Genomic DNA, 16,373 nt, shown 5'->3' with positions numbered 1-16,373 from the left:
CCAGTCTATTCGCTTCGAGTTCTTGCCCTCTGCCCTCTCTTCGTGCACAATACGGTTTTCCCTTTCTTTTGTGTCTACATATCCGGGCGACAAGAGTAGCTTGTCGATGCCGTTCCTTTCGGGATTTCATTCCATTTTTTGTCTTGGCCTGCTTCTTCACCGACCGATTCCCTCTTTTTGACGACCGTGTTTCACAATAACGAGCCTCGACTGATGCTTCATTCCTTACAGCGTCTAGCCTTTAGCCTTAGCCTCGTTTCAATTCAATTCAACAATTCAACAATTCAATGTATTCAATGACAGTATAATACAAGTAGAGATAAAAATAGACGTGACGTGATAGAAAGGATCATTCAATCCGCTTCCAAGCATGATTCCACCCCTCCTTGGAAGGCGTCTCGGTCTGCAAACGCCCATACTCGATCGGAAACATATCGCGAAACACCCCCTTCTTATTCATCGACAGGCGGAACAGCCTCCCCCCATCGCCTGCCCCCGTGCGCAGCTCCTCACACGCCGCCGACATCGCCTGCCACTGCCGCTGCAGCTCCAGTTCCCCCTTTCTCCGCTGCTGGGAAGTGTACAGCTGCCACGCGCGGTGGATCGTCCAGTGCCGCAGGTATCGGTTCCGTGAGAACCGGAGCGGCCGGGGGGTTAATGGGTGCCAGAGGAAATAACGAATCATAGCTAGACATTAGAGTAAGTATTAGAAAATAAGTTACCGGGTGGATTGATATAGTCATGTTCTTATATCGTATATCATGATCTTATAAGGCTTACTGATTTTCTTGTCTTTAGGGGCGGCCTGCTTCTTCGCCATGGAGGGCGTGGACGAAAACGATCGCGGAAGAGGTTGGCCGAGAGATTGGGTTGGGCGCAGGGGAATCCGGAACACGCTCGCCAGCGAGGCGAGAACGGGCGAGAGACGCATGGTGGGCGTGTGTGATGTTGATGTTTGATGTTCTGGAGTGAGTCTTTGGAGTCTTGTCATTCTGGATAACTCTGAGCTAGCCGCGTTAAGCGCGGGGGATCTTATTGGTGCGTACCTCTCTTTAGGTACCTACTAGGTAGGTAGGCAGTAACTACTAAATACCTAGAGTAACTACGTAATATCTATTGAAGAGTACAACAACTCTAGAATAAGTGGTATTGTACTAGTCATGGCGTCATGTAGACAAGAGAAAGAAGATCACCCATAAAGTTCCCCATCGCCGCTAATATGATGTTTCATTATTGTTGAAAAAACTGTCGAAAGAAACTTCTACGATCTCGAGACCTGCTTTTTCGCTCGGTCGTAGTTGAGGATTTTTCTTCTGCGGTGCGTCTGGGCGAGCTTCCAGCGGCAGTAGAGAACCAGGGCGTCCTTGAGGAGGACAAAGGCACAGCCGCCGATGACGGTGCGCCCCCATCGGGTCTGGAGGAGGCCCGGGCGACTCCTCTCAAGCACGGAAGAAGAAGAAGAAGAAGAAGAAGAAAGAGAAGAGGCCGTGGTCCAGGACTTGGGCAGGATGTATTTCAGGAGGCCGCCCATCGACGCCGAAATGGCCGGGAAGACCAGGGCGCCAAGGATGGTGTCGGCCAGGTTGCTGGTCTCGTGGATGAGCTGGTCTTGTCGCCGCCCCAGAATCTGTCCGTTCTGTCCGTTTCCGCCCGCGCCCGCCGCCAGGTTTTGGCCGTCCAGGGCCCCGAGCCCCGGGAGGTGTGGGTTGCCTGCACCGGGCAACCCGAAGATATCGGGCGGCTCATCGTCGTCAGGTCCCAGGCCGACCTGAAGCTCGAGGTCGATCTCCATGAGAATCTGCCCGTTGTCTCCCTGGGCGGCGGCGGCGGCGGCGGGGTCGCCGCCTAGATCCATCTGTTGTAGTGGCTGTTGAGCTGCTGCTGCCGGGTCTGGTTCGGCCTCGCCGGCTCGAGGCTGGACTTCGGCAATCCATTTTCTCTCCAGTTGTCCGAAGAATCGATCGTAGAGCGCGGTGTAGAAGCTTTTCATGTAGGGGAGGGCGGCAAAGGTCATGGCGGGAGTGGGCGGCCACAGATCAAAGTCCGGCTCGTGGGTAGGGTTTTGGATGGCGAAGAAGAGGACGGGGATGGCGGGCAACATGCTTTCGGCGTAGCGGGTGCGCGAGAAGATGAGCACGAGCGGGATCAAGGGTAAGCCCAGGTTCACGCCGGGGCTCCACGGCCCGTCGGCGTTCTCCTCGAAGATGCGCCGGGCCTCGTCCGCCCCAAAGACAAAGTACATCGAGTACACGCCGTGGGCGCAGCAGCCCGCCCACACCGTTCCCGCCAGTGTGAACACCATCCCGGGCAACACCAGCCGGCCGGCGACCCGCTCGAGCGCGCGCACCACGTCCACAATGTAGCTGCGCGGGCGCGACACCACAATCTCCGCCTTGCACTGCGGACACAGCATCTTCGCCTCGCGGCCGTTCCGCTTCCGAGACCGCGGGCTCTCCAGATCCGCAAGCCAGTCTAAAAGACACGCCTCGTGCGCCGTCAACGCACACGGACACGGCGACCGCCACTCCGCGTTCAACGGTGTATCCTCCGTCTCATCCATGTAACAGATCCAACACTTGCGCGGCTCCACGTCCGACATGTCCGTATGACCATTTGGCGTTGACGTTATCGTTTCGGTTGCTCCGGTAGTTTTTGAGGCATTGGTATTATTCTCATTTGTCTTCTCGATCAACGACGCCGATTGACTAAACACCACCGTCTCCGGTCCATCCAAATCAGACGATGAAGAATCTCTTGTCGACTGCTGCTCCTGCTGCTCCTGCTGCTCCTGCTGCTGTTGCTGTTGTTGCTGCCCTGAAGCCTGGCCGCCTTCGGACGACCGAGTCCTCCCGCCCGCCGGAAAGCTGGGGAACGACGCCATACTGCGAACCAACACACACTCAACGGGTGATTTTCTGCTTGCTATGCTATTTTGGGAAACCAAACCACTGCATTTCCGTGTGGAGAATCTTGCCTTTGGGCGCGGGTTCAACGACTGTCTGGTTGGGGGGGGGGGGGAAGAAAACAAGGCCTGGCAAGGAGGGGAGGTCAGCTTGGAGGGAGCTTCGAGTTGCCACTAGACCCGATCGGGACTCTCGGATACGAACCGCGGCTGTTGAGCGGCTTACGTCAGCACGCTAGCGATATGGCCACGTGACTTACGGCCGAGTCTAAATCGACTTCTCGAATGCCAGAGGAAGAGAGAGGAAGAAGAGGAAGAAGGGGAAGGAGAAGAGAGAGGAAGGAACTGAACTGATGCTGGGATTGAGTTCCGGACACGTTGCGCTTCCAGGGGGCAGAACGCAGGCACGACCAATATTATATACATGAGATAGTAAAACAGCCCAAAGTGAGAATGTGCGATGCAGATCGATGAGCAAATTAAGACGATGATGATGAAATCCGGCTAGGGGATTCATCGAGGAAGTTTTTGACGAAGTTTTTGACCTATGATCCCGTCTCATTTTTCCAACAGCTTTTCTCCTTTTTTTTTTTTTAGTCTTTCCGCCTCCAACTTATTTAGAAAAAAATTCAAGTCGAGGGACTACTGGCTCATATGCTTGACACCACGCTGCTTCATCAGCTCCTTTCTCGCCTTCTCCTTGGCTAATGAAATAGTTAGTGGGATGATTTTTTTTTTTTTTTTTGCAAGTCGGGGGAAAGGGGAAATACCTTCGTCGTAAACAAGGAATTCATGCAGACCAGACCCAACAGGCACCATGGGCAGGACGGGGACCTTCTTGTCGGTGAAAACTTCCAGCAGGGCCGGCCCGTCGCTCTCAATCAGCCACTTGAGCTTCTCCTCAAGCTCGGCGGGGTTGTTGGTGCGCTGGGCGGGCACGCCCATCGACTGCGACAGCATGACGAAATCGGGGTTCTTCTGGTGGGTGTGAGCGTAGCGATCCTCGTAGAAGAGATTCTGCCACTGGGTGACCATCCCTTGCTCCTCGTTGTTCAGGACCAGGATCTTGACGCCGATGTTGAACTGGGCGGCGGTCGAGAGCTCGGTGAGGGTCATGTTGAAGGAGGCGTCGCCGTCAATGTCCACGACGAGGCAGTCCGGGCGGGCCACCTTGGCGCCAATGGCGGCGGGCAGACCGTAGCCCATGGTGCCCAGACCGCCCGAGGTGATCATGGTGCGGGGATGGCGCCAGCGGAAGTGCTGGGCGGCCCACATCTGGTGCTGGCCGACACCCGTGGTGATGATGGTGCGGTCCTTGATGGGGGCGGTGAGCTCGTTGAGCTTCTCGATGACGGCCTGGGGCTTGATGGGGCCCTCGGGGGTCTGGCGCTCGTAGAGGGACAGGGGGAAGCGCGACTTCCAGTAGTTGATCTGCTCGAACCACTCGGGGCGTTCCTTGACGGGCTTGACGTGCGGGAGGAGGAGGCGCAGGTTATCGGCGCAGTCGCCTTCGACGGCCTCGTTGGCCTGGACCACCTTGTTGATGTTCTTGGGCATGATCTCGAAGTGAACGATGCCACCACGGCCCTCGGCGGCGGCCTGCTTGGCCTGCGGCGCAAACTTGGCGATGCTGAGGGTGACCCGGTCGTCGAAACGGGCGCCCAGCGCGATGATCAGGTCGGCCTCCTGCATGGCCATGTTGGCGTAGGCGGAGCCGTGCATGCCGAGCATGTGCAGGGACTTGGGGTCCATCTCGTCGAAACCCCCGAGGCCCTGCAGGGTGGTGGTGACGGGGATGCAGGCCTTTTCGGCCAGCTCCTTGAGCAGTTCGGGGCCCTCGGGGCGGGCGAGCAGGCCCTGGCCGACGTAGAGGATGGGCTTCTTGGCGATGTTGACGAGGCGGGCGATGCGGCCGATGCTTCCCTCGAGCTGCTTCATGCTCAGCTCACGGGCGGCCAGGGTGGCGGCGCTCGGCAGGGCCGGGATGGTGCTGTTCATGGGGATGGGTTTCCGGAGAATGCCGGCGGTGACATCCTTGGGGAGATCGACGAGGACGGGGCCGGGGCGGCCGCTGGTGGCGATTTCAAAGGCCTCCTGGATGCGACGGGGCAGCTCGGCGACGTTCTTGACCATGACGTTCCACTTGGTGCAGGCTCTCGAGATGCCGACGACGTCGGCTTCCTGGAAGGAGTCGGTACCGATGGCGGCGGTCGCGACCTGCCCGGTAAAGACAACCATGGGGGTACCATCGGACAGGGCGTCCTGCATGGGGGTGATGACATTAGTGGCGCCGGGGCCAGAGGTGACGAGGACGACCCCCGGCTTGCCAGAAGCACGGGCATAACCCTCGGCCATGTGACCGGCACCTTGCTCGTGCCTCGGGAGGATGAAGTCGAAGTGCTCCGAGTTGTAGATCGCATCGAAGACGGGGAGAATGGCACCACCAGGGTAACCAACTAGAGAAGAATTAGAGAGCGAGAAAAAAAAGAAAAAAAAAACATCATCCCCCAACCCCCAACCCAATTCCGCTCCGTGACTCACAGATATGCTTGACGCCAAGTCTCAGCATCATCTCGTGGAAAATTTCGCCACCGCTCAGACCGACAAATCTATAGACGAAAGAGAGTGTAAGCGCGCCATTGAGCTCCCTAGACGGTCGAAGAAGAAACAGCAGCATAGACGTACGAGTCGTCGAGCTCCGAGAGCTGTCTGTTGTGCAGCGGTGAGGCCTCATTCCGCTGAGGATCCTGGTTGAAGGCGGGACTGGGTCTCGGTCTAGCATCTCTGCGACAGCAAAAAATCGGTCAGCGGTGGCCTTTTCTTTTCCCTTTTTTTTCCCCTCCCATATCTTTTCGAATCGAGAAGAAGCAATCCAAGGGGATCACTCACGAAGCAGCAGCCACAGTGCTCTGGTTTCGTTTCGACGTCTGGATAGAGCGGTGGGCGGACGGCGTCGCGGCGGCCAAGGAGGAGGAGAAGGGCCTCCGGGCAGAGGCAAGATACCTCTGGCAATGCAGAGCACGCATTGCGCTGTTGGACGGTCTCAACGGCATCATGGCGATGATAACCAGGCCAGACGGGATTCTGGAAGGGAAGAGGGAAGGGAACGGGAGTTCAAAAAATGGGGGAAATACTTTTGAGTCAAAGCATCTTTCGCCTCCATAATTGGGTCGCTGCCTCCGATCTCGGCTGGACTCGCAAAGTCACCTGACTCTTCTACTGGCGTTACGTCGTACCGACTACGTACCGACTACGTACCTGGTACAGACTCTGACACTGCATATGTAGTGTGCCTAGGTAGTTGACCTGGCAAGTCTGTCGAGGCTGAAGAATGTGACTTGGAGCTTCTGATCCTATTCAATATGATCTCATGAATACATTGTATATTGTACACATACATATAGTACATACACAATGTACATACACATCGTACACTGTACATATCTTACACATAATACATACCTGGTATCTTACACATACATGGAATTTAACTCACCGGTGCGACCCGATTGGGTCTAGCCCGATCCTAACCGACTCGATCAACATTTCGATATGGAGATTCGCGTCTGGAGCAGAGATCTTGATGAGGATAATAATAGCCAGCAGCCATCGCCAGGGGCTATTAGAAACCGCTGCTACCCCATTGGAGGTATGAAATCCGTTGCTGACCTTGCGGCCGAGATATTCCAATTGGACGTGTATCCGACCGTATCCGATGAGGTGATGCCTCACAGCTCTGTAGGGGAATAGGTAGTAGTTAAATCATTGCTGTAGGAGTCTAGATGACTAATAGCATAATATAGCCATAGAGAAAAGATCAAGTAGGTATGAAGAAGATAAATGATGCTCAGTGTCTCCAGGTGACATAGATGATACCTGTAATAATAGCAATAGTAATAGAGTAGAAGGGTAGTAGTAGGAGTAGTAATAACTAGTAGAGTAGAGTAATAGTTAGTAGTAGAGTAATAGTTAGTAGTAGAGTAATAGTAGTAGAGTATAGTATCAGTAGTAGCAGTAATAGTAATAGAGTAGAGTAGAGTAATAGTAATAGTAGTAGTAGTAATAGTAATAGAGTAGTAGTAGTGTAGACTGTAGAGAGAACTCCATACTCCGTACTACTAAATCACATGGCCATTCAACCTGGTTCAATCCCGACGGACTCAGATCGTGGATCCTATCCAAAGACCTCGGGTTTTCCGACAGCCACAAACAGTTGGTCTAGAGCGAGTCAGATAATTAACCGACTCTTCTCAAGCCTCAAGAGTTACAGGAGGGAGTGGGGCGTGTCTTTGCTGAATTATCCAGGACGATATATTAACTACTCGGTACGGAGTACTCAGTCGGTTGTGGAGGCGAGTTGTGAGCTTCATTCTTCCATTCCTTCATTCCTTCAGTCTTGTCTATCTGTCTTGTCTATCTGTCTATCTGTCTACCTGTCTACCTGTCTATCGTGCTTAGACTGACTTTGGTGTTCTGTGATACAGTCCCGTTTCTCATTATATAACACGAGGCGATAAAGAAATACCCCGCCATGGCCACCCCGCAGCAGCTGGTCCCTCAAACCGAGTCCATCGCAGAGGTCTACGCAACCGACGAGGCGTCGACCACCTCGGTCTCGCCAGAGATCCAGGCGCGATGGAAGGGTCTGGTCACTGGCTTTGCGAAGCTGTACGGCCAGCGGCCGGATTTCGTCGCCCGTAGCCCCGGCCGTGTCAATATCATCGGCGAACACATCGACTACAATCTCTACGACGTGCTACCGACGGCGGTCAGTGTGGATGTGATCGTGGCCGTCAAGGTCATCCCGCCGCACGGGTTGGATGCTACCGTCAAGATTGCCAATGTCAACCCGGACAAGTTCCCCTCCCGCGAGTTCACCGTGCCGCGAGATGCAGACATCGAGATCGACCCGACGAAGCACGAATGGATCAATTATTTCAAGGCTGGCCTTTTGGGTGCCGTCAAGTACCTGCGCAAGAAGACGGCTGACAACCTCTTCGCGCCGGCAAGCATGGAGATCCTGATTGACGGCAACGTGCCTCCCGGTGGTGGCATCTCGAGCAGTGCCGCCTTTGTATGTGCGAGTGCCCTGGCCGTCATGAAGGCCAACAACCACAATGTTTCCAAGCAGGATCTCTTGGACCTGGCGGTAGTGTCGGAACGTGCCGTTGGTGTTTATTCTGGAGGGTACCTCTCTCTCTCTCTCTTTTTTTTTTCTTATATAATCTAACTTATATAAACTAACTATATAGTATGGACCAAGCAGCCTCCATCTTCTCCTCTCGAGGGTACTTGCTGTACACGCAGTTCTACCCCAACTTCTCCGTGCAGCATGTCCCCGTCCCCAAGGCCGACCAGGAGATCACCTTCCTGATGGCGCAGAGTTTCGTGACGTCGAACAAAGCCGAAACAGCGCCCCGCCACTACAACCTCCGCGTAGCCGAATGCACGCTGGCAGCCGTGGTGCTCGCCAAAAAGTACAACATCACCTTGACCAAAGACACCAGTTCGCTCGGGTACAGTCTGCGCAACTTCCACCAGGAGCTGATGCGCAAGGAAGGCCGGCTGGGCGACCCACTCGAGTACCAGCTCGACGCCGTCATCCAGGTCGCCCGCGACCATCTCGGCCAGGAAGAAGGGTACACGCGTTCCGAGATCGCACAGGAGCTGGGGATCACTGTCGCCGAGCTGGAGACACAGTTCCTGTCCGCGTTTCCCGTCCAGACCGAGGCCTTTCTCCTCCGCCAGCGCGCCCTGCACTGCTTCCGCGAGGCTCGTCGCGTGCTAGACTTCAAGGCCTGTCTTACCAACGCGCGCAAACTCGACAACACCCGCATCGCCTACCTCGGCCAGCTGCTCAACGAGTCCCAGGCTTCCTGTCGGTCAGACTACGACTGTAGTTGTCCTGAAGTCGACGAGATCTGCGCCATCGCCCGTCGCGCCGGCACTTGGGGCAGCCGCCTCACGGGCGCCGGCTGGGGAGGATGTACCGTCCACATCCTCCCGCAGAATAAAGTCGACGCCGTCATCGCCGCCCTGAAAAACGAGTACTATCTTAAGAAGTTTCCGGATATCTCGCCAGAAAAGCTCGCCCAGGCAATCGTCATTAGCAAGCCGTCGAATGGTTCCTTCATGTATGTTTTTTTTTTTTTTTTCCCCCTTGGAGAGTACGGAGAGCACCCCCACACTGACTTTTATAATAGGGTTACGGGTGCTGCTATCACTCAATTCGATGTTTAACAGTTTGCAATCATCAGCACCAGCTCAACAGCTCAAAATGACATTCGTCGGGAAGATTCATTATTATCTATGCAGCTGTCTTCATAGTACGACACTGTCTTCCAGAAGCTCCCTATATATCCTATGTATAGCCTTCTATCATGGACACGGCAGATCAGTGCATTCCCTGAACCCAGATCGATCGGTGGTTGCAATTGGTCTTTGATACGCTGCGCGTTCGTAGGAATCCGGTCGATTGACCTGGTCTGATAGAAGTGTAGCCTTCGCGGCTGTCCTGAACTTGGTCGCAGGGCGCCAGAATATTTGAAATTATAAGAATGACCAAGCGTCATATCACGACTTTTTCTTCACTGCAGCTTTGGAGAAGAAGGCACTCATCTTCTTCATGCCGCTGGTGTTCACCTTTTTCAGATCCCGCACGGCACGCGACTCCCCAGCCTTCTTCTTCTTCTCTTCCTCTTCCATCCGGCGCTTCTTCTCTGCCCGTGACTCGGCGGCTTCTTCGTCCTCCAGCCCCCTTTTGCGGGTGAAATCCGTCAAGGTGCGAGATGAAAGGGCCTTGGCGCGTAGCTCGGCAACATGCTGCAGGTGCTCTGTTAAGGGCTTGAGATCGATAGGACTTTGCGTAGAGGCAAGCATCTCGTCTAGCCGGGTGCAGAGATCCCCTGCAATATATGATTCCTTCATGAACGATAGGGCCGTGGAGAGCCTTAGCAACCGGGTGATATGCTCCGGGGTCGATGGCACATCGGGAGCCGATTCCGGGTTCGGCGTCGGAGTCGACTGATCTGAGGTTATTTGGGTCGTCGCAGAACTAGCTGTTGTTGTTGTTGATCGTGTTTCGGATTCCTCCGAGGATTGCACCTCGGCTTCGGTTACAGTAGTCACGGGCTCGTCCCGTTTCACAGCCATCAACGGAGTAGCCAGCGCTTGACGGATAAACCGGTCTTCCATGCTTACCGGAAGGCCCTGGGCAACAGTGCGCTCTGCCTTCGAGATCAGCTCCGCCATGAGCTTCTCCTCGCTGAACCGCAGCATCTTCTCATCGCCTGCTTCGACACTATCACAGATAGCCTCCACCCGCGATTGTAGACTCCCTCGGAAGATTGGATCATTCAAAACGTATCTGAGATGCTTGGCCATCTCATCCTGAGAATCAATGATATCGTCGAGAGGTTGGTACAGCCCCTTGGTATGACCCGATTGGGACGCAGCTCGTAGGATAGGAATCATGAAGAATATGATGTCGACTGGCGTCGCAACTAGCAACTGGGCATTCTTCGTGATGGATGCACATCCTGGCTTTGTGTCCTCTTTAGAATTTGCTGTTTCCTTCTCGGAAGGAGTCGTGAACAGGACGCTGCGTTGCGCATGGGGCGGCGGTGCGATGACTGTGAACTCAAACACCCCGAGTTCTGGACAGAAAAAATACCGACTAAGCAGCTCTGTTCGCGGATTCGGCAACATCAAAAACCGTGCATTGCTGCTCGCAGCTTTGGGCAATATGAAGATCTTGCTTGGTTTCTCTGCAGTCCTGAGTGCTGGAGGCTGTTGCTCGGAGACGGCCTGCTTCGGCGGTGCAGACGCTCGTGTTCGCATTTTGGAGTATTGTGGATGGTTGGCCTGCAATTGCTATTCAAAAAAAGCCCCATGAAGAAATCAATCGACGTGATTCTCTGCAATAACCGTCAATAATATCTCCAAGCAAGACGCGTGAAGCTCAAGGGTAGGAAAAGACGCGACACGCGCTTCCCCTCCCCCCGCAGCCAATCACGGCGGCAATTCGCAAACGTCAGGCAAGGAAACAGTCGGTGCTGATCCACGAAAGATACGGCTTGCTCACACGTTCCAGATGCACTACTGCTGCAGGAGTCTCTCGATTGTGATTCGGACGGGCTGTTCTGGAAATTAGATGAGACACCAGCCGCCTGTTCAGCCACTGGTAGACAAGAGAAGAGCCCCCTCCATATCCCTGTCGGTTGGCATGGAAAGAGGCACCTCAGCTCCGTGACCATCGCCGTCGCTGCCACGATTCTTCCATTTTCAAGTCCTATGATGAGCAGCAGTGAGTATGTCCCTCCCATTTTCCTATTTGTTGAAATTGTGCTATCGGTCGTCGTGCTAATTGTGACGAGTGGTTGAAACTTCGTGGCCGCCGCGATCGCCCCGGGAAGCGCTGCTGAGCTCCCCCAGTGGGCGGCGGAGATTCCAGGAAATGCAAGCCCGCCGAGGACAACTTGGATCGCCTCTGAAGCGTTCTTCGACAGCGCCGAATTTCCGAGCGCAGACCGAGCAGGTGCTAGGCGACGGGGTGGACCAGAATCGGGAGGGAGACGAGGAGGACGAGGACGAGGACGAGGAGACGTTGAAGCTGAAGCTAGCTGCGATCGAGGCACGACTGAAACTTAAACAACTACAGAAGTCCCGTGCCAGATCGGCGATTTCTGCTCCCGGTGCGGATGTGAGCGACGCGTCCTCCTCCCGGCCGGCAACCTCGTCAAGCTTGCCCGAGCATGATACTGGCAGCCTGGTAGCCCCGGGAAGCCCACGCATGATACATGGACGGACACGGTCAGATGAAGTCCAGGTACCAGTGTCACCTCTACGACGGGCACCGGCTCCAGCTGACCCAGTGTCACCTCGCCGCTATCTCCTCGGTATTGACAAAGGGTTGAAGGGGAAAGATGTGTCTTTGAAGCGCCCTCCCAGCTCGAGAGGATTGGCTCGATCTGGCAGTAAATTTGGACTACGCGAGGGTGCTTTATCCCGCACCAGTGACGATTCCCACGAGGACTTCTACTTCTCGCCAAGGGAGGATCCAAGCAAACGAATCAAAAGCTTTAGCGAAAGGATTGCTGAGACGAGACAGCTCGACAAATCTCGTCGAGAACGGGCGGAACAGATACAGGCAAACAGAAGCTCGGCCTTCCAATTTGACAAGGCAGAGATGGAAGCATTCAAGGCCACCGCGGCTGAAACCATGCAAAAGAACCCCCGGACCCAGTCGCCAACAAGAGCTCGACCAGTGGAAACTTTTAGCCGTGAAGAAGTGATGAGGTCTTTACAGCAGCATTCCATGGCAAGTCTGAAAAGAAGTAACACTGCTCCGAGCGTACAGAGTCTCGCAAAAGTCACCTCTTCCCCCAATTTATACGGAAATGCCAGTGTAACGAACCGACGCCACCACCGATCCAACTCTACCGCACGAACCCCCCTTTTATTACCTAGTCATTCCTTCGAGGAGACAGGCGGATCTCCAGAAAAGGCAGCAGACTCGTCGAAATTCGAGCCCCATTCTTCAATGAATCTGTCCAGCCGCATTTTGCCTCATTCTTTTCTCACCAGAACTCTTACCGGGAAGAAGATACTTCAGATACCAGACCTATTAAAAAGTATCAAGGCACCGGACTTTGAGCTACCACCCGAGATAGACGGTGACTATGTAGTCTTCGGAATTGTTGCATCGAAATCCTCCCCTAAGGAGGTCAAAGGAACGAAAAACGCCACAGATAAGGAGGCTGACCGGTATGACGACGGGTTGAATAACACAAATAAATACATGGCGATAACTCTCACCGATCTCCAGTGGTCGATTGACCTTTTCCTCTTCGACACGGCATTCCCGAGATACTATAAGCTCTCGGAAGGCGTCCTTATTGCCATCTTGAATCCCACCATTATGCCACCGCCGAAGCACAAGCTGGATACTAACCGCTTCAGTCTCGCAATCTCTTCGTCTGACGACAAGATCCTGGAAATTGGATTTTCCAAGGATATCGGCTTCTGCAAGGCAGTTAGGAAGGATGGGAAGACTTGCCAGAGTTGGGTCGACGCCCGCAAAACGGAATTCTGCGACTTCCACACCGATCTCCAAGTGCGCCGCACGCAATCTCAAAGAATGGGAGTCAACGGTGGCCCGGGTATGCTGGGGCCTGGAGGCTTGTCGGGTTCACGAACAGGATTCTTTGGAGGGAAACGGACAGGCGACAAAAAGACCGGACTGAAGGCAGCAAACAACGCGCAGTACGATGCTGAGTCGCAAAGCGTGTACTACGTGGCGCCGGGCCCAAGGTCGAGGAATACCGGCGGCGCATCCTACGTCTTCAACCATTCAGCGGCCGGCCAGTCCGCCTCCAGCCTGATCGATGCCGATGAAGATCCCTTCATCGCCGCCGGAATGATGGGCCGCGGGATGGAAAACAAGGAGGAACGAATGCGGCGTCGCCTGGCGGAGCAAGCTCGCGAGCGCGAAATCGCAAAGAAACTCGTCAGTTCTCGTGGAGGCGGCGTGGGGGCAGAGTACCTCCGCGCCAAAGTGACTTCCGGGGAGGCCAACGGGTTCGAGTCTCCCCGATCTGCACTGGTATCGAATAGTGGAGCAATCGCAGCCGCCACACCTTCGCCAATGCAGCAGAATGCTTCTTCTCATCAATTTGGCCTCGGCGGTTTCCGGCGCGCCGACACCATCCGCCTCGGTCCGAAGAAGCGCGCCTACGACGGTGACCGGCCGGGAAGCAGTGGTGTGAAGAAGACCCGGTTCATCACCGCACGGGGTATCAAGGAAGCCGGCCGGGACAGTCTTGGTGGAGCTTCGGATACAGCGATGAAGGACACGCATACTAACGACGATGACGACGATGACGAACTAGACATCATCTAACTAATGATTGACAGTCACTCACTCTTTTTTTTTCTTCATCATGGATGGAATACTGGAGTAGTATTCAAGTGGTAGGATTTTTCGCTTCTCTCTTCAGGGCATGAAAGGGGGGGAAACTGCATTATGATACCTGTCTGATTGATGCATTATGTAGAAAAAAAAGCCTGTCTTATCCCTCCCTCTCCTATGTAACTACAAGAACTGGTTTGTTTCCCTCCTTGCTCGCTCATTTTCGATTCTAGCAGGCTAGACTTATTTATTATGGATCCAATCTACGCTGTTGCATTCCAAAACTTCTTATGTACTTGCAAGAGTAATCGTCCATATTGCTGTGCATTCATGAATTGGGATATCTAACTAAGCTAAGCTAAGGGTTGGCAGGAGAGGATGCCCATGTAAAAGACAGCCCATCTGAGCAAGAATTCAATCGAAACTCCCTTTCCAGGCCTGAAGAGTGAGAAAAAAAAAGAAACATCATCCATTTACCATTTACCCGTCCATTCCCATCCATATCCATTCCTTCCATTCCAGCCAGAGAAGAAAACCGAACACTTCAAACGAAGATGACAAAGAAAAAAAAAGAGAAAGGGAAACAACAAAGGCAATGTACCGGGGAACAATAGACACCGCCATCCATTAGAACACCAGTGGCGAGAGGAAAGATTCTGTTCGAAAGGGAGAAGAATAGAAAAGGGGAAAAAGGGGAGGGATCCTGTCAGAGAAAAAAGAACCTCATTTCAGTGGTCCAACAATAAACTCGTTAGAGAAAAAAAGGACACCGGTTGTAGTTGCGCCGCGCAGAACGGAGATGCAAATGTGCTGGGAGAAAGATAGAGAAAAAAAAAGGACAAAAGCTCGGAATGTAAAGATTATGACCAGTTATTGACATGGGTTTTGTGTAGACATTGTACAGCCGTATTCATTGCGATGATGTTGCAGTGGCACGAGTGACTCTGGATTTCTTGATGGCTGGACCCGCGGGGCTGTCGACAGCTTCGGCATCTCGCTTCTTGGTCTTGACACCGGTGGTGGTAGGGACCTGCTTCTTCCGTAGCCAGCCGTCAAAGGGGCTGACTCGTTTCTTCGAAACTTCAGCTCCAGAAGGCGTGGTTGCGTCATGCTCAACCCCATCGCGTTTGGCACGAGATCGCAGGGAACGAAGGGTAGCTCCCGGGGAGGATGGGGTATCGGCAGGCGGTGCGACCGAAGGAGTCGTCAGCTGTTCGTGCTGTTTGGCTTCCACAGGGTGACTGGGCTCAGGCGCGTCTGTCTTAAGTGCAGCGACGTCCTCAATATCGGTAGCCGCCTCTTCGTCGGCATCGCTCGAGTGTGTTTCCTGACTGGTAGGAGGAGCATGGGCACTAGGGAACAGCACCCGCGGCTTGATGGAGGAACGGGTGAGAGGTCGAACGTTGTTGGTCAACGACGGTTCCAGAAGATCGGGCCGAGACGCGAAAAGGCCCAAGTCATCGTCGTCGTCGCCATCATCATCGCCGTCACTTTCCACTGCGTCGATGAATCTGCGAAAGGTTTTCTTGCCGCGACTGAGGAGACAGGTTAGAAAGAGTTTGGTAAACCAAAATAAAAAGACAGAGGAGAGGAGGGTAACTTACAAGACATATACCATGCCATCCTCACGCTTGATCGCATCGTCGACTTCCTTGCTACGCTTTCCTCCTGCTGTTTTGAGCCGTCTGGAGGTACGCGTGCTGGTAGGAGGGGGGGCAGGCTGGCTTTCTGTGACCTTTGTATAGAAGGGGTTGCTTTCACTCTCGTCCAGCTCTGGGATGCGATCGCGCGAATCCGTGTAGATCTCGATCTTGGTTTTATTGCCACTGGCATCTTCAGTGAAGCTATCGAGGGAGAATCCCGTGTGCTTTTTCGATCGCTTGGTGCGTCCAGACATGGGGTTTGGAGGGAACAGCGTGCGCGCTGTGCCTCCAATATCGCCCACAACTTTTTTCTTAGGCGTTTTGGCAGGAGTCGGCAGCATACCGTCAGTCATGGTGGTGGTGTGAGATGGGTGGTGAAGACGTTGTTGTTGCTTGGCAGCGGTGTTGTCGAAGGGATCTGAAAGGTCCATGTCGGAGGTGCAGGCACCCAGCAGTGAATATGGCGGCACAGCAGCACCCAACCGTCCTGTGGTCTTCTTCCGTGGAGAGCTCCAGGCAGATCCTGGAGGGGACAACGCTTCAGCTCGACTTCCTCGCTCCTTTGCCCCAGTCCTAGGGCTGGCCAGGTGGTGAAGGTCAGGAAAGCTGGGCGGCGGAGTAACTCGTGACTCCCGCACAGGTCGCTGGCTAGCTAGTCTGGCCGAGTGACGGGTAGCGTAGGGAGAATATTGATCGTACCCAGCGCCGTGTCGAGGAGTGGGAGGGATCCTCAGTGTTGACGGTGGGGGAGGTGTGGTCGCCATGGCGTCTGGTCTGGGTTTGTGAGAGTTAAATGTTTGTGTGCAACCACTTCCGGGAGATACAGGCGTCGGTTCTTCTTCCACGGCAGATATAGCAATCCTAGCAATTGACAAGAGTACAAAATATAATCGATACCAGTAGCAAGAATATTTCTGCT

The 16,373-nt window shown here is 54.2% G+C and overlaps 7 protein-coding genes across 7 annotated transcripts; 2 read left to right on the top strand and 5 right to left on the bottom strand.

Moving 5' to 3' along the window:
• Positions 1-349: 349 nt before the first annotated feature.
• ASPZODRAFT_55674 (hypothetical protein) lies at positions 350-931 on the bottom strand (the record flags this gene model as incomplete). The annotated part of the gene is made up of 2 exons (XM_022728554.1): positions 350-687; positions 781-931. The coding sequence occupies 2 exons, from the start codon at positions 929-931 to the stop codon at positions 350-352; spliced, it is 489 nt and encodes a 162-aa protein (XP_022586005.1).
• A 201-nt stretch (positions 932-1,132) lies between these two features.
• Positions 1,133-3,010, bottom strand: ASPZODRAFT_127572 (hypothetical protein). The gene has a single exon (XM_022721786.1). It carries the CDS (start codon positions 2,879-2,881, stop codon positions 1,262-1,264), a length of 1,620 nt encoding a protein of 539 aa, XP_022586004.1. The 5' UTR covers positions 2,882-3,010; the 3' UTR covers positions 1,133-1,261.
• Positions 3,011-3,544: 534 nt separating this feature from the next.
• On the bottom strand, positions 3,545-5,958 carry ASPZODRAFT_57104 (hypothetical protein; the record flags this gene model as incomplete). The annotated part of the gene is made up of 5 exons (XM_022728659.1): positions 3,545-3,606; positions 3,673-5,358; positions 5,444-5,511; positions 5,588-5,686; positions 5,792-5,958. 5 exons carry the CDS (start codon positions 5,956-5,958, stop codon positions 3,545-3,547), a joined length of 2,082 nt encoding a protein of 693 aa, XP_022586003.1.
• Positions 5,959-7,433: 1,475 nt separating this feature from the next.
• Positions 7,434-9,142, top strand: ASPZODRAFT_148761 (hypothetical protein; the record flags this gene model as incomplete). Its single annotated transcript, XM_022725413.1, has 3 exons — positions 7,434-8,089; positions 8,155-9,036; positions 9,106-9,142. 3 exons carry the CDS (start codon positions 7,434-7,436, stop codon positions 9,140-9,142), a joined length of 1,575 nt encoding a protein of 524 aa, XP_022586002.1.
• Positions 9,143-9,219: 77 nt separating this feature from the next.
• ASPZODRAFT_394443 (hypothetical protein) lies at positions 9,220-11,222 on the bottom strand. Its single transcript, XM_022728309.1, has 3 exons — positions 10,986-11,222; positions 9,494-10,818; positions 9,220-9,440 (listed from the first exon to the last, which is right to left on the bottom strand). Exons 2-3 carry the CDS (start codon positions 10,739-10,741, stop codon positions 9,297-9,299), a joined length of 1,392 nt encoding a protein of 463 aa, XP_022586001.1. The 5' UTR covers positions 10,742-10,818; positions 10,986-11,222; the 3' UTR covers positions 9,220-9,296.
• Positions 11,223-11,277: 55 nt separating this feature from the next.
• On the top strand, positions 11,278-14,030 carry ASPZODRAFT_127567 (hypothetical protein; the record flags this gene model as incomplete). The annotated part of the gene is made up of 1 exon (XM_022721785.1): positions 11,278-14,030. A coding segment is annotated over one exon (2,525 nt), but the record flags the coding sequence as incomplete, so codon positions are not given.
• Positions 14,031-14,721: 691 nt separating this feature from the next.
• Positions 14,722-16,218, bottom strand: ASPZODRAFT_55271 (hypothetical protein; the record flags this gene model as incomplete). The annotated part of the gene is made up of 2 exons (XM_022728533.1): positions 14,722-15,346; positions 15,416-16,218. 2 exons carry the CDS (start codon positions 16,216-16,218, stop codon positions 14,722-14,724), a joined length of 1,428 nt encoding a protein of 475 aa, XP_022585999.1.
• Between the last annotated feature and the right edge of the window lie 155 nt (positions 16,219-16,373).

The sequence above is a fragment of the Penicilliopsis zonata genome (genome assembly GCF_001890105.1).
Source record: "Penicilliopsis zonata CBS 506.65 unplaced genomic scaffold ASPZOscaffold_1, whole genome shotgun sequence".
In the NCBI taxonomy this organism is placed as follows: Eukaryota; Fungi; Ascomycota; class Eurotiomycetes; order Eurotiales; family Aspergillaceae; genus Penicilliopsis; species Penicilliopsis zonata.
Note: the sequence above shows the minus strand (reverse complement) of the source record. Positions and strands in the feature narration are given on the sequence as shown.

What these genes read in the sequence shown, in the direction of transcription:
- ASPZODRAFT_127572 (XM_022721786.1), bottom strand. Translation starts at nt 2,881, where the DNA reads ATGGCGTCGTTCCCCAGCTTTCCGGCGGGCGGGAGGACTCGGTCGTCC.
- ASPZODRAFT_394443 (XM_022728309.1), bottom strand. Translation starts at nt 10,741, where the DNA reads ATGCGAACACGAGCGTCTGCACCGCCGAAGCAGGCCGTCTCCGAGCAA. An exon ending in CCTTCTTCTCCAAAGCTGCA is followed by an intron (nt 9,441 to 9,493) that starts GTGAAGAAAAAG and finishes ATTTCAAATATT; the next exon opens with CTGGCGCCCTGCGACCAAGT.